We start from the raw sequence: 16,635 nt of genomic DNA on the forward strand, positions 1-16,635 counted from the left end.
CGCTCTGTCCAGTTCTAATACACCAATCGGGGTTGTTAACAGTTCTAATGCCCCATTTCGCGTTCTCTACCATTCTAATGCCCCTTTACGCGGTGTTTCCAATTCCAATTCCCCATTCTGCAGTGTTTTGCATTTTTAATGTCCCATTCCGGTATGTTTCCAGTTCTAATGTCTCATTCCGGGATGTTTTCAGTTCTAATGCTCCATTCCGGAAGTTTCCGGTTCTAATGCCCCAATCAGCGGTGTTTCCAGTTCTAATGCCCCATTCCAGGGCGTTTCCAGTTCTAATGCCCCATTTCAGGGCGTTTCCATTTCTAATGCCCCATTCCGCGTTGTCTCCAGTTCTAATGCCCCATTCCGCGGTGTCTCCAGTTCTAAAGCCCTACGCCGCAGTGTTTCAATTCATAATGCCCCATTCCGGCTTGTTTCCAGGACCAATGCTCCATTCCAGGGTGTTTCCAGTCCTACTGCCCCGTTCCGGCATGTTTCCTGTTCCAATGCCCCATTCTGGGGTGTTTCCAGTTGTAATGCCCTATTCCACGGTGTTTCCTGTTCCAATGCCCCATTCCACTGTTCCCAGTTCTAATTCCCCATTCCGGGGTTTCTCCAATTCTAATGCCCCATTGCTGCGTGTCTCCAGTTCTAATGCCCCATTCTATGGTGTTTCCATTTCTAATGCCCCATTCGGGGGTGTTTCCAGCTCTAATGCCCCATTCCATGATGTTTCCAGTTCTAATGCCTCATTTCGTCTTCTCTCCCATTCTAATGCCCCATTTTCCGGAGTTTCCAGTTCTAAAGCCCCATTCCGGCAGTGTTTCCAGTTCTAATGCCCCATTCCGGTGTGTCTCCAGTTCCAATGCCCCATTCCGGTGTGTCTCCAATTCCAATGCCCCATTCCGGAGGTGTTTCCAAATCTAATGCCCCATTCCTTTGTCTTTCCAGTTCTAATGCCCGATTCCGGGGTGTCTGCCGTTCTAATGCCCCATTCCACTATGTTTCCAGTTCTAAAGCCCCAATCCATGGTGTTTCCAGTTTTAATGCCCCATTTTGGGGTGTTTCCTGTTCTAATGCCCAATTCTGCGGTGTCTCCAGTTCTAATGCCCCACACTGCGGTGTTTCCAGTTTTATTGCCCCAATTCCTGGGTGTTTCCACTTCTAATGCACCATTTCGGGATGTTTCCAGTTCTAACGCCCCATTCCGCGGTTTCTACAGTTCTAATGTCCCATTCCGCGGTCTCTCCAGTTCTAATGCCCCATTCCGCGGTGTCTCCAGTTGTAATGCCCCATTCCGCGGTGTCTCCAGGTCTAATGCCCCATTCCACGTTGTCTCCAGTTCTGAAGCCCTACTCCGTGGTGTTTCAATTTATAATGCCCCATTCCAGCTTGTTTCCAGTACCAATGCCCCATTCCAGGGTGTTTCCAGTTCTAATGCCCCATTCCGGTGTGTCTCCAGTTCCAATGCCCCATTCCGGAGGTGTTTCCAAATCTAATGCCCCATTCCTTTGTCTTTCCAGTTCTAATGCCCAATTCCGTGGTGTCTCCAGTTGTAATGCCCCATTCCGCGGTGTCTCCAGGTCTAATGCCCCATTCCGCATTGTCTCCAGTTCTGAAGCCCTACTCCGTGGTGTTTCAATTTATAATGCCCCATTCCGGCTTGTTTCCAGTTCCAATGCCCCATTCCAGGGTGTTTCCAGTCCTACTGCCCCGTTCCGGGGTGTTTCCTGTTCCAATGCCCCATTCTGGGGTGTTTCCAGTTGTAATGCCCTATTCCACGGTGTTTCCTGTTCTAATGCCCCAATCCACGGTGTTTCCAGTTTTAATGCCCCATTCCGAGGTGTTTCCAATTTTAAAGCCTCATTCCGGGGTATTTACAAGCCTAATGCCCTGTTGCGTTGTGTCTCGAGTTCCAATTCCCCATTCCGGTGTGTCTCCAATTCTAATGCCCCATTCTGGTGTATTTCCACATCTAATGCCCCATTATGAGGTGTTTCCAGTTCTAATCCCCATTCCTGCGTGTCTCTAGTTCTAATGCCCCATTCCGTGGTGTTTCCAGTTTTAATGCCCCATTCTGCTGTGTTTTGCATTTTTAATGCCCCATTTGCAGTATTTCAAGTTCTCATGCCTCATTCCACAGTGTTTCCTGTTCTAATGCCCCATTCCGGTCATGCTTCCAGTTCTAATGCCCCTATCCGGTATGTCTCCAGTTCCAATGCCGCATTCCGGTGTGTCTTCAGTTCCAATGCCCCATTCCGTGGTGTTTCCAATTCTAATGCCCCATTCCACTGTCTTTCCAGTTCTAATGCGCGATTCCGGGGTGTCGCCAGTTCTAATGCCCCATTACACTATGTTTCCATTTCTAATGCCCCATTCAACGGTTTTTCCAGTTCTAATGCTCCATTCGGTGGTGTTTCCTGGTCTAATGCTCCATTCAGTGGTGTTTCCAGTTCTAATGCCCCATTCAGTGGTGTTTCCAGTTCTAATGCTCCATTCGGTGGTGTTTCCAGGTCTAATGCCCCATTCCACGGTGTTTCCAATTCTAATGCCCCATTCCGGGGTGTCTCCAGTTGTAATGCCCCATTCCGGGGAGTTTCCAGTTCCAATGCCCCATTCCTGCGTGTCTCCAGTTCTAATGCCCCATTTCAGGGCGTTTCCATTTCTAATGCCCCATTCCGTGGTGTCTCCACTTCTAATGCCCCATTCCGTGGTGTCTCCAGTTCTAATGCCCCATTCCGCGGTGTCTCCAGTTCTAATGACCCATTCCACACTTTCTCCAGTTCTAAAGCCCTACGCCGCAGTGTTTCAATTTATAATGCCCCATTCCAGGGTGTTTCCAGTCCTACTGCCCCGTTCCGCGGTGTTTCCTGTTCTAATGCTCCAATCCACGGTTTTTCCAGTTTTATTGCCCCATTTCGAGCTATTTCCTGTTCTAATGCCCAATTCTGCGGTGTCTCCAGTTCTAATGCCCCATTCCGAGGTGTTTCCAATTTTAAAGCCTCATTCCGGTGTATTTCCAATACTAATGCCCCGTTGCGTTGTGTCTCGAGTTCCAATTCCCCATTCCGGTGTGTCTCCAATTCTAATGCCCCATTATGGTGTATTTCAACATCTAATGCCCCATTACGAGGTGTTTCCAGTTCTAATCCCCATTCCTGCGTGTCTCCAGTTCTAATGCCCCATTCCATGGTGTTTCCAGTTTTAATGCCCCATTCTGCTGTGTTTTGCATTTTTAATGCCCCATTTGCAGTGTTTCAAGTTCTCATGCCTTATTCCACAGTGTTTCCTGTTCTAATGCCCCATTCCGGTTGTGCTTCCAGTTCTAATGCCCCATTCCGGTGTGTCTCCAGTTCCAATGCCGCATTCCGGTGTGTCTCCAGTTCCAATGCCCCATTCCGCGGTGTCTCCAGTTCTAATGACCCATTCCACGGTGTCTCCAGTTCTAAAGCCCTACGCCGCAGTGTTTCAATTTATAATGCCCCATTCCGGCTGGTTTCCAGTTCCAATGCCCCATTCCAGGGTGTTTCCAGTCCTACTGCCCCGTTCCGGCGTGTTTCCTGTTCCAATGCCCCATTCTGGGGTGTTTCCAGTTGTAATGCCCTAATCCACGGTGTTTCTTGTTCTAATGCCCCAATCCACGGTGTTTCCAGTTTTAAAGCCCCATTACGAGCTATTTCCTGTTCTAATGCCCAATTCTGCGGTGTCTCCAGTTCTAATGCCCCATTCCGAGGTGTTTCCAATTTTAAAGCCTCATTCCGTCTATTTCCCATTCTAATGCCCCGTTGCAGAGTGTCTCCAGATCCAATTCCCCATTCCGGGGTGTCTCCAATCTAATGCCCCATTATGGTGTATTTCCACATCTAATGCACCATTACGAGGTGTTTCCAGTTCTAATGCCACATTCTGCACTCTGTTCAGTTCTAATACATCATTCGGGGGTGTTTCCAATTCTAATGCCCCATTCCGCGTTCTCTACCGTGCTAATGCCCCATTCCGCGGTGTCTCCAGTTGTAATGCTCCATTCCGCGGTCTCTCCAGTTCTAATGCCCCATTCCGCGTTGTCTCCAGTTCTGAAGCCCTACTCCACGGTGTTTCAATTCATAATGCCCCTTTCCGGCTTGTTTCCAGTTCCAATGCCCCATTCCAGGGTGTTTCCAGTCCTACTGCCCCGTTCCGGGGTGTTTCCTGTTCCAATGCCCCATTCTGGGGTGTTTCCAGTTGTAATGCCCTATTCTGCAGTGTTTCCTATTCTAATGCCCCAATCCACGGTGTTTCCAGTTTTATTGCCCCATTTCGAGCTATTTCCTGTTCTAATGCCCAATTCTGCGGTGTTTCCAATTTTAAAGCCTCATTCCGGGGTATTTCCAAGCCTAATGCCCCGTTGCGTTGTGTCTCAAGTTCCAATTCCCCATTCCGGTATGTCTCCAATTCTAATGCCCCATTCTGGTGTATTTCCACATCTAATGCCCCATTACGAGGTGTTTCCAGTTCTAATCCCCATTCCTGTGTGTCTCCAGTTCTAATGCCCCATTCCGTGGTGTTTCCAGTTTTAATGCCCCATTCTGCTGTGTTTTGCATTTTTAATGCCCCATTTGCAGTGTTTCAAGTTCTCATGCCTCATTCCACAGTGTTTCCTGTTCTAATGCCCCATTCCGGTCGTGCTTCCAGTTCTAATGCCCCATTCCGGTGTGTTTCCAGTTCCAATGCCACATTCTGGTGTGTCTTCAGTCCCAATGCCCCATTCCGTGGTGTTTCCAATCTAATGCCCCATTCCACTGTCTTTCCAGTTCTAATGCCCGATTCCGGGGTGTCACCAGTTCTAAAGACCCATTCCACTATGTTTCCTGTTCTAATGCCCCATTCCACTATGTTTCCAGTTCTAATGCCCTATTCCACGGTGTTTCCAGTTCTAATGCTCCATTCAGTGCTGTTTCCAGGTCTAATGCCCCATTCAGTGGTGTTTCCAGTTCTAATGCTCCATTTGGTGGTGTTTCCAGGTCTAATGCCCCATTCCGGGGTGTCCCCAGTTGTAGTGCCCCATTCTGCAGTGTTTTGCATTTTTAATGTCCCATTCCGGGAGTTTCCGGTTCTATTGCCCCAATCCGTGGTGTTTCCAGTTCTAATGCCCCATTCTGCGGTGTTTCAAGTTCTAATACGACATTCCGGGTTTCTCCAATTCTGATGCCCCATTCAGTGGTGTCTCCAGTTCTAATGCTCCATTCAGTGGTGTTTCCAGTTTTAATGCCACATTCTGCAGTGTTTTGCATTTTTAATGTTCCATTCCGGGAGTTTCCGGTTCTATTGCCCCATTCCGCGGTGTTTCAAGTTCTAATTCCCCATTCTGTGTTGGTTCCTGTTCTAATTCCCCATTCCACTATGTTTCCAATTCTAATTCCCCATTCCGGGGTTTCTCCAACTCTAATGCCCCATTCCTGCATGTCTCCAGTTCTAATGCCCCATTCTGCGCTCTGTCCAGTTCTAATACACCATTCGGGGGTGTTTCCAATTCTAATGCCCCATTCCACGTTCTCTACCGTTCTAATGCCCCATTCCACAGTGTTTCCAATTCCAATGCCCCATTCAACACTGTTTCAAGTTCTAATGCCCCATTTCACGGTGTTTCATGTTTTAATGCCCCATTCTGCAGTGTTTTGCATTTTTAATGTCCCATTCCGGGATGTTTCCAGTTCTAATGTCCCATTCCGGGATGTTTCCAGTTCTAATGCCCCAATCTGGGAGTTTCCGGTTCTAATGCCCCAATCCGCCGTGTTTCCAGTTCTAATTCCCCATTCCGGGGTTTCTCCAGTTCAAATGCCCCATTCCACTGTGTTTCCAGTTCTAATGCCCCATTCCAGGGCGTTTCTAGTTCTAATTCCCCATTCCGCGGTGTTTCAAGTTCTAATTCCCCATTTTGTGTTGTTTCCTGTTCTAATGCCGCATTCCACTATGTTTCCAGTTCTAATTCCCCATTCCGAGGTGTCTCCAATTCTTATGCCCCATTCCTGCGTGTCTCCAGTTCTAATGTCCCATTCTACGGTGTTTCCATTTCTAATGCCCCATTCGGGGTTGTTTCCAGCTCTAGTGCCCCATTCCATGATGTTTCCAGTTCTAATGCCTCATTTCGTCTTCTCTCCCATTCTAATGCCCCATTTTCTGGTGTTTCCAGTTTTAATGACCCATTCTGCTGTGTTTCGAGTTCTCATGCCTCATTCCACAGTGTTTCCTGTTCTAATGCCCCTTTCCGGCGGTGTTTCCAGTTCTAATGCCCCATTCCGGTGTGTCTCCAGTTCCAATGCCCCATTCCGGTGTGTCACCAGTTCCAATGCCCCATTCCGGAGGTATTTCCTGTTCTAATGCCCTAATCCGTGGTGTTTCCAATTCTAATGCCCCATTCCACTGTCTTTCCAGTTCTAATGCCCGATTCCAGGGTGTCTCCAGTTCTAATGCCCCATTCCACTATGTTTCCAGTTCTAAAGCCCCATTCCAGGGTGTTTCCTGTTTTAATGCCCCTTTTCGGGGTGTTTCCTGTTCTAATGCCCCATTCTGCGGTGTCTCCAGTTCTAATGCCCCACACTGCGGTGTTTCCAGTTTTATTGCCCCATTCCAGGGTGTTTCCACTTCTAATGCCCCATTCCAGTGTGTTTCCAGTTCTAATGCTCCATTCCGCGGTGTCTCTAGTTCTAAAGCCCTATTCCACGTTGTCTCCAGTTCTAATGCCCCATTCCATGGTGTTTCCAGTTTTAATGCCCCATTCCGCAGTGTTTCAAGTTCTCATGCGCCATTCCGCAGTGTTTCCAGTTCCAATGCCCCATTCTGGAGGTGTTTCCAATTCTAATGCCCCATTCCACTGTCTTTCCAGTTCTAATGCCCAATTCCGGGGTGTCTCCAGTTATAATGCCCCATTCCACTATGTTTCCAGTGCTAAAGCCCCAATCCATGGTGTTTCCAGATTTAATGCCCCATTTCGGGGTGTTTCCTGTTCTAATGCCCAATTCTGTGGTGTCTCCAGTTCTAACGCCCGATTCCGGAGTGTGCCAGTTCTAATGCCCCATTCCACTAGGTTTCCTGTTCTAATGCCCCATTCAACTGTGTTTCCAGTTCTAATGCTCCATTCGGTGGTGTTTCCTGGTCTAGTGCTCCATTCAGTGGTGTTTCCAGTTCTAATGCTCCATTCTGTGGTGTTTCCTGGTCTAATGCTCCATTCAGTGGTGTTTCCAGTTCTAATGCCCCATTCAATGGTGTTTCCAGTTCTAATGCTCCATTCGGTGGTGTTTCCAGGTCTAATGCCCCATTCGGTGGTGTTTCCAGTTCCAATGCCCCATTCCACGGTGTTTCCAATGCTAATGCCCCATTCCGGGGTGTCTCCAGTTGTAATGCCCCATTCCGGGGAGTTTCCAGTTCCAATGCCCCATTCTGGGGTGCTTCCAGTTCCAATGCCCCATTCTGCGCTCTGTCCAGTTCTAATACACCAATCGGGGGTGTTACCAGTTCTAATGCCCCATTCCGCGCTGTTTCAAGTTCTAATGCCCCATTTCGCGGTGTTTCCAGTTTTAATGCCCCATTCTGCAGTGATTTGCAGTTCTAATGCCCCATTCCAGGGCGTTTCCAGTTCTAATGCCCCATTCCGCGGTATTTCAAGTTCTAATTCCCCATTCTGTGTTGTTTCCTGTTCTAATGCCCCATTCCACTATGTTTCCAGTTCTAATTCCCCATTCCGGGGTTTCTCCAATTTTAATGCCCCATTCCTGCGTGTCTCCAGTTCTAATGCCCCATTCTACGGTGTTTCCATTTCTAATGCCCCATTCAGGGGTGTTTCCAGCTCTAATGCCCCATTCCATGATGTTTCCAGTTCTAATGCCTCATTTCGTCTTCTCTCCCATTCTAATGCCCCATTTTCTGGTGTTTCCAGTTCTCATGCCCCATTCCGCAGTATTTTCTGTTCTAATGCCCCATTCCGTGGTGCTTCCAATTCTAATGCCCTATTCCGCCCTGTTTCCATTTCTAATGCCCGTTCCAGTGTTTCCAGTTCTAATGTCCCATTCCGGAGTGTCTCCAGTTCCAATGCCCCATTCTGGGGAGTTTCCAGTTCTAATGCCCCATTCCGCGGTACCTGCAGTTCTAATGCCCCATTCTGCTGTCTTTCCATTTTTAATGCCCGATTCCGGGGTGTCTCCAGTTTTAATGCCCCATTCCATTATGTTTCCAGTTCTAATGCACCATTCCAGGGTGTTTCCAGTTCTAATGCTCCATTCCAGGGTGTTTCCAGTTCCAATGCCCCATTCCAGGGTGTTTCCAGTTCCAATGCCCCATTCCAGTGTGTTTCCAGTTCTAATGCCCCATTCCAGTTGTTTCCATTTCTAATGCCCTATTCCGTGTTCTCTCCCGTTCTAATGCCCCATTCCGCTGTTTTTCCAATTCTATTGCCCCATTCCGGGGATTTTCCAGTTCTAATGCCCCATTCTCAGGTGTTTCCAGTTCTAATGCCCCATTCCACAGTTTTTCCAATTCTATTGCCCCATTCCGGGGATTTTCCAGTTCTAATGCCCCATTCTCAGGTGTTTCCAGTTCTAATGCCCCATTCTGCGGTCTCTCCAGTTCTAATGCCCCATTCCAGGGTGTTTCCAATTCTAATGCCCCATTCCAGAGAGTTTCCAATTCTAATGCCCCATTCCGGTGTGTCTCCAATTTTAATGCCCCATTCTCAGGTGTTTCCAGTTCTAATGCCCCATTCCTAGGTGTCTCCTGTTCTAATGCCCAATTCCGAAGTGTTTCCAGTTTCAAAGCTCCATTCCGGATCTTTTCCAGTTCTAATGCCCCATTCCAGGGTGTTTCCAGTTCTAATGCCCCATTCCAGGGTGTTTCCAGTTCTGATGCCTGATTCCGGGATGTTTCCAGTTCTAACGCCCCATTCCGGTGTGTTTGCATTCTCCATTCCAAGGTGTACCAAGCGTCTTCGACTTTTACGATATGCCTTGGGGAGTTTTGCACGATTTAATGTTCTAGATAAATATAATTTAAAGTTGTAGTAATTTTCAATCGGAATTCGTGAGGTTCTGATTTGTTTTCCTTTTTGTTAAGACGGACCCAGAATTCTATTACTTGTGTTATGCCAGCCCTGCCTGTACCTGAGACAGCTATTCCCATTTGTGTCCTGTTCGAGAAGAAATATTGTATCGGCAAGAATGTGACCTTCAGGTATCGGGAGAACCCATCAATAAATGGTATCAGCCCAAACACCAGCTACGTCAGGTAAGAGAGAGTTATGCACAATGGAGGAAAGGTCCATGTATGACTCTCATCTCTATATTGAACTTCCAGTCAGTATTGCTATATCGTCATTGATTAAGTTATCTCAAGTTGGCATTGGCAGTTTGCCCAGGGACTGGTCTAGTACCCTTGCAGTGTGGAGCAATCACATTACGATAAACAGTTCCACGTGTTACTGCTCACTGTTGTAACCCGCTGCTTTCTCCCTACAGTGGTGGAAGACGAATCACTGTGAAGGGGCAGAGATTTAGTTTAGTCCAGAGCATACACATGGCGGTTGAAGGTGTTGGAAAAGCTCAGTCGGTGAGTTCCTAACCTTGTCTCTCATCAGTTGCACAGAAATGCTTGTTTTACACAGTCAGTGTTTAAAAGGCCAGTTCTGGAGTAAATACAATTAATGAAATGTTACTAAGAATCATTTGCATTTAATATGTGGAATGTTTGTTTAATAGTACAGGTATTAAGGATGGGAGTGTGTTTAAAAGAGCAGACTCATATTACAGTGTTTTCAGAGAGTGATTTTCTGTTTATTGGGACATGTGGGCAAAATAATGAGGGTTTGTTTGAGTGGAAGCAGGGCTGTTTGTAAAGGAGTGAGCGAGTGATGCTGGGACAGGGGAGCGAGTGGGAACGGGACGGGGGGAACGAGTGTGAACGGGACAGGGGAGCGAGTGGGAACGGGATGGGGGGGGTGGCGAGTGATGCCGGGACAGGGGAGCGAGTGTGAACGGGACGGCGGGGGGGGGGGGGGGGGGCGAGTGTGAACGGGACGGGGGGGGGGGCGAGTGTGAACGGGACGGGGGGGGGGGGGGCGAGTGTGAACGGGACGGGGGGGGGGGGGGGCGAGTGTGAACGGGACGGGGGGGGGGGGCGAGTGTGAACGGGACGGGGGGGGGGGGGCGAGTGTGAACGGGACGGGGGTGCGAGTGTGAACGGGACGGGGGTGCGAGTGTGAACGGGACGGGGGGGCGAGTGTGAACGGGACGGGGGTGCGAGTGTGAACGGGATGGGGGGGCGAGTATGAACGGGGCGGGGGGGCGAGTGGGAACAGGACGGGGGGGCGAGTATGAACGGGGCGGGGGGGCGAGTGGGAACAGGACGGGGGTGCGAGTGTGAACGGGACGGGGGGGGGGGGGGGGGGGGCGAGTGTGAACGGGACGGGGGGGGGGGGTGCGAGTGTGAACGGGACGGGGGGGCGAGTATGAACGGGGCGGGGGGGGGAGTGGGAACAGGACGGGGGTGCGAGTGTGAACGGGACGGGGGGGCGAGTGTGAACGGGACGGGGGGGGGGTGCGAGTGTGAACGGGACGGGGGGGCGAGTGTGAACGGGACGGGGGGGGGGTGCGAGTGTGAACGGGATGGGGGGGCGAGTATGAACGGGGCGGGGGGGCGAGTGGGAACAGGACAGGCGAGCATCAGCGGAACAAGTGTGATTATTAATATGTACGTCTCTGTTTATATTTATGCAGGTCTGTGTAGTTGAGAGTGACTCTCTTCTCATCTGCCCTTCCCCTCCCTATTTGGTTTCTGTGGTGAACATTCATTTCTATATTAATGGGATCCGCTACCAGGAACCTGTGTCTTTGTCACATGACAGTGCAACACTCACTCTGCAGTATTACAATGACCCACACTTCTACCGCAAGGAGAAACTGATTAAACACCATGAGGGGGAACCCCTCACACTGGTGATTGAGGTAGGTGACTCATGAGGCTCAACCCTCGTTTTAAAATATCTCTCATATGGGAGCTCCTGTAACTGGATCAGAATGTAAACTGTCAGTGTGTTGAAGGCTCTGTTGGAAATCCAGTAACCATTCTCAACCCCCAGAGTCTTTTGTACGAAGGTACAGACTAGTGCATTTCTACAGGGCATGGAGGGCCTCTGTTTCACACCCCTCCCATACTGTAAGCTTCATTCGGTTAGAGATATCCTGTTCCTGATCACTGTCCACTGACCCCTGAGTCCTCTTTCACTCTCAGTCTGTATCCTCCTTGTGCCCTCTCTCTCTCAGTCTCTTGCTCTCACCATCTCTCTATCTCTCTCTGTCTCTCTCTCTCTATGTCCCTCTCTCTCACAAGAAATAGGAGCAGGAGTAGGCCATTCGGCCCCTCAAGCCTGCCCTGCCATTCAATAAGACCATGGCTGATCTGCCCAAGGCCTCAACTCCTCTTCCGTGCCAGCTCCTCATAGCCCACAACACTCCGATATTTCAAAATCTATCTACCTCCTCTTTAAATACTTTCAGTGATCTAGCCTCCACAACTCTCTGGGGTAGAGAATTCCAGACATTCACTACCCTCTGAGAGAAGAAATTCCTTCACATTTCAGTTTTAAATGAGTGTCCCCTTATTCTGTAACTATGTCCCCTAGTTCGAGATTCCCCCTCTAGTAGAAACATCTTTTCAACATCTACCCCTCAGAATCTAGTACTTTTCAATAAGATCACCCCTCATTCTTCTAAATTCTAATGAATAAAGACCTAACCTGTTTAGCTGTTCTTGATAAGTCAACCCCTTCATCCCAGGAATCAGCCTAGTGAATCTCTTTTGAACAGCCTCCAATACCAGTATATCCTTTCTTAAATGCGGGGACCAAAACTGTACACAGTACTCCAGGTGCAGCCTCACCAACACCCTGTACAGCTGTAACAAGACTTCCTTATTTTTAAACTCCAACCCCCTAGCAATACAGGCCAAAATTCCATTTGTCTTCTTAATTATTTGCTGCACTTGCATGCTAACTTTTTGTGTTTCATGCACAAGAACACCCAGGTCCCTCTGTGCTGCACTTTTTTGGAATCTTTGCCCATTTAAATAATTGTCTGCCTTTTGATTCTTCCTACCAAAGTGCATGACCTCACACTTTCCTACATTAAACCCCATCTGTCAAGTTTTTGCCCACTCACTCAACCTATCTATATCCCCTTGCAGATTCCTTATGTCCTCATGACAACATGCCCTCCCACCTATTTTTGTATCATCACAAAATTTGGATACGTTTGCCGCCCCCTCCAAGTCATTAATGTGGATAGTAAAAAATTGAGGCCTAAAACTGATCCTTCTGGCACTCCACTAGTTATGTCTTTCCAACCTGAGAAAGACCCATTAACAAAAACAGAATTACCTGGAAAAACTCAACAGGTCCGGCAGCATCGGCGGAGAAGAAAAGAGTTGGCGTTTCAAGTCCTCATGACCCTTCGACCAAATAACCTTTTATGTGACACCTTATCGAATGCCTTCTGGAAATACACATATACTACATCCACCGGTTTCCCTTTAACAATTCTGCTTGTCATATCCTCAAAGCGATCTACCAAATTTGTCAAACATGATTTTTCTTTCACAAAACCATGTTGACTCTGTTTGATTGCTTTAAGCTTTTCTAAATGTCCTGCTATTTCTTCCTTAATAATGGACTCTAGTATTTTCCCAATGACAGATAATAGGCTGACTGGCCTACAGTTTTCTGCTTTTTGTCTCCCTCCCTTCTTGAACAGATTCGTCACATTAGCAGTTTTCCAATCTGCTGGGACCCTCCCGGAATCCAGTGAGTTCTGGAATATTTCGACCAATGCCTCCACTATTTCTGCATCCACTTCCTTTAAAACCCTTGGATGCAGGCCATCAGGTCCTGGTAACTTGTCTGCCTTTAGTCCCATTAGTTTGTCAAATACTTTGTCCCTCGTCATAGAGACTGTTACAAGATCTTTCCCCCCATTAGCTCCTTGCTTATCTGATAGCTTTGGGATGTTTATAGTGTCCTCCACTGTGAAGACTGATACAAAATATTGATTTAAATTATCTGCCATTTCCCTCTTCCCCATTATCAATTCTCCAGTCACATCCTCCAAGGGTCCCACTTTCACTTCAGCCACTCTCTCTCTTTTTATATACCCATTGAAACTCTTGCTTTTGTTTTTATATTTCTTGCCAATTTACTTTCGTAATCAATTTTCTCCCTCTTTATTAGCTTTTTAGTCATTCGCTTCTGGTTCATAAAAAATTCCCAATCCTCTGGCCTCCCACTAGTTTTTGCCACTTTGTATGCCTTCGTTTTTGATTGGATATTCTCCGTGACCACCTTTGTTCACCACAGGTGGTTCATCCTTCTCATTGAGTCCTTCTTTTTGACTGGGATAAATTTTTGCTGAGCGTTATGAAATATCTGCTTAAATGTCATCCACTGACCTTTCACTTAGTCTATTTTCCCAGCCCACTTTAGACAACTCTTTCTTCATGCCTCTGTAATTGCTCTTATTTAAGTTGAGGACACTGGTTTGAGACCCGAGTTGCTCAAACTGAATTTGAAATTCTACCATGTTGTGATCACTACCCCTAGAGGATTCTTAATTATGATATCTTTTATTAATCCCACCTCATTACACATTGCTAGATCTAAAATAGCCTGTTCCTGGATAGGTTCTGCAACATATATCTCTAAGAAACAATCCCTGATGCACTCTACAAATTCGTCTTCCATGTTATCCCTGCCAATCTGTTTTGTCCAGTCAATATGCAGATAAAAATCACCCACGACAATTGTAGCGCTCTTCTTACACACCTCCATTATTTCCCGATTTTTACTTTGTGCTACAATGAGGCAATACTTCAGGGGCCCATAGACAATTCCCACCGTGACCTCTTCCCCTTGCTATTCCTTATTTCCACCCAAACTGATTCCACATCACAATCTATTGCACCTATATCATTAATCACCACCGCACTGATACCTTCCTTTATTAACAAAGCTACCCCACCTCCTTTTCCTTTTTGCCTATTTTTCTAGAGTTCCCGGTCATTGTCACCCTGCAACCATGTCTCTGTATTAGCTATCAAGTCATATTCATTTATTTCTATTCGTGCCGTCAACTCATCTATCTTGTTACAAATGCTGCGTGCATTCAGATAAAGAGCCTTAAGCTTTGACTTTTTACCAATATGACTCATTCTGGTTCTAATTTCTGCTGCACTCTTCTTTATATTTTCTGCTCCTTCCTGTCACACTTTGATTATCGTTCGCCTCTTCACTGCCCTGCACCTCTGTGCTCTCGTTCCTTTTTGATTGGTTAAACTTCCCTTCAATTAAATCCTTCCCCCTGCTAATTAGTTTAAAGTCCTCTCCACAACCTTATTATATGATTCGCCAGGATACTGGTCCCCACATGGTTCAAATGAAGCCCGTCCCAATGGAACAGCTCTCTCCCTCCCCAGTACTGGTGCCAGTGCCCCGTGAATCGGAACTCATTTCTCCCATACCAATCTTTGAGCCATGCATTTACCTCTCTAATATTATTTAATAATGTCAATTTGCATGTGACTCGGGTAGTAATCCGGAGATTATTACCTTTGTGGTTTTGCTTTTTAATTTAGCCCCAAGCTGTTCATAGCCCCTCAGCAGAATCTCTTCCCTAGTCCTACCTATATCATTGGTACCTAAATGGGCCACAGCAACTGGATCCTTCCCCTCCTACTCCAAGTTCCTCTCCAGCTCAGAAGAGACGTCCTTAACCCTGGCACCAGGTAGGCAACACAGCCTTCGTGAATCTGTCTTTGCTGCAGAGAACAGTATCTGTTCCCCTAACTATGCTATCCCCTATTACTGCTATATTTCTCTTTTCTCCCCCCACTTGAATGGCGGTCTGTACCATGGTGCTGTGGTCAGCTCGCTCATCCTCCCTGCAGTCTGTGTCCTCGTCCACACTGGGAGCAAGAACCACGTACCTATTGGTCAAGGACACTGGCTGAGACTCCTACAAAGCTAAATTCTGGATCCCCATACCTGCCTCAGTTACAGTCACACCCTCCTGTCCCTGACCACGATCCAAATTTGATATAATTAATCTAAAGGGTGTGACTGTCTCTTGAAACACAGTTTCCAGGTAACTCTCCTCCTCCCTAATGTGTCGCAGTGTCTGTAGCTCGGACTCCAGCTCATCAGCTCTGAGCCAAAGTTCCTCGAGCAGCCAACACTTGCTACAGATGTGGTCACCATTGATCGCACTGGCGCCCAGCAGCTCCCACATACTACAGCTGCAACACATCACCTGCCCAGCCATCTCTATTCTATTTAATTAATTAAATTGGTTGTTAAATATTTAAAAAGTAAATTTCTTTACTGTACTCTTCAGCTGCAATAACATCTCCTGATTTAAACCATTTGGCCAATCAAAAGAGACACGGAAGAGATACCCACCAATCATCTACCTGTTTTCCTTTGATATCACACTTCAGCCCTGACAGGTCCCGTTCTCTCGCTCTCCTCTAGGAGCTGCTGACTGCCTGTGCCAAGGCCCTCCTCTCACTCTCCTCTAGGTGCTGCTGACTGCCTATCCCAGGGTCCTCCTCTCGCACTGTCTCTCTCTCTCTCTCCATCACTGTTTCTCTCTCTCTACCTCCCTCTCTCTCTCTATCTCCCTCTCTCTTTCTCCCTCTCTCACAGTCTGTATGCTCACTGTGTCTTGTCTCTATCTTCTCCCTTAGAAAATACAAGACAACTTGAAATTGGCACCAGAAGAATACAAAGTGATGATTGGCTCTTTTCCCTGTGACATCTACGTTGTGAAGGGAAAGATTCATTGTGCAGTGAATGTCTCACTGGAATCCGATGACAGACAGTTGCCAGTCACAGTAAGTAAGAGAAAAGGGAGGAACTTGTTAACCAGACACAATGTGCTCCTCTGTGTTTGGACTATTCCAAGTGAGGAATTTCAGATTTGGAGCTCTTCATCATCAGATATGAAGCATTAAACCCACCCCGCCGCCCCCCCCCAGCACTCTGGGTGAAATTCCCCTCCCCCTCCATCCCCCCTCCCCCCATCCTTCACCCCCCCTCCCCCCTTCCTTCCTTCCTTCCCTCCCTCCCCCCCTCCCTCCCTCCCTCCCTCCCCTTCTTCCCTCCCTCTTCCCTCCCTCCCCCTCCTTCCCCCACTCTGGGTTAAATGCCGCACCCCCCCGGCACTCTGGGTTAAATCCCCCCGGCACTCTGGGTTAAATCCCCCCGGCACTCTGGGTTAAATCCCCCCGGCACTCTGGGTTAAATCCCCCCGGCACTCTGGGTTAAATCCCCCCGGCACTCTGGGTTAAATCCCGCCCTCTCGGCGCTCTGGGTTAAATCCCACCCCCCCGGCACTCTGGGTTAAATCCCGCCCTCTCGGCGCTCTGGGTTAAATCCCGCCCCCCCGGCACTTTGGGTTAAATCCCACCCCCCCCGGCACTCTGGATTAAATCCCCCCGGCGCTCTGGGTTAAATCCCCCCTCCATGCTCTGACCCCCCATATTTCTCGGGTTCTGATTGGGTTAGACCCCAATAAGCAAAGAGGGAATTGCATTTATATAGCGCCTTTAATGACATTAGGAGGTCCGAAAGTGCTT

The 16,635-nt window shown here is 48.0% G+C and overlaps 1 protein-coding gene across 1 annotated transcript in view; it reads left to right on the forward strand.

Annotated features, from left to right (window-relative positions):
- The window catches only part of plxnd1 (plexin D1), a 357,498-nt gene that overhangs the window by 283,782 nt on the left and 57,081 nt on the right, over positions 1-16,635 (forward strand). The window contains exons 16-19 of the mRNA XM_041191644.1: positions 9,073-9,243; positions 9,474-9,564; positions 10,731-10,958; positions 15,745-15,891. Of these exons, the coding sequence (XP_041047578.1) occupies positions 9,073-9,243; positions 9,474-9,564; positions 10,731-10,958; positions 15,745-15,891 (637 nt within the window). The remainder of the gene's footprint in view (positions 1-9,072; positions 9,244-9,473; positions 9,565-10,730; positions 10,959-15,744; positions 15,892-16,635) is intronic.

The sequence above is a fragment of the Carcharodon carcharias genome, chromosome 7 (assembly GCF_017639515.1).
Source record: "Carcharodon carcharias isolate sCarCar2 chromosome 7, sCarCar2.pri, whole genome shotgun sequence".
NCBI classification, from domain to species: domain Eukaryota; kingdom Metazoa; phylum Chordata; class Chondrichthyes; order Lamniformes; family Lamnidae; genus Carcharodon; species Carcharodon carcharias.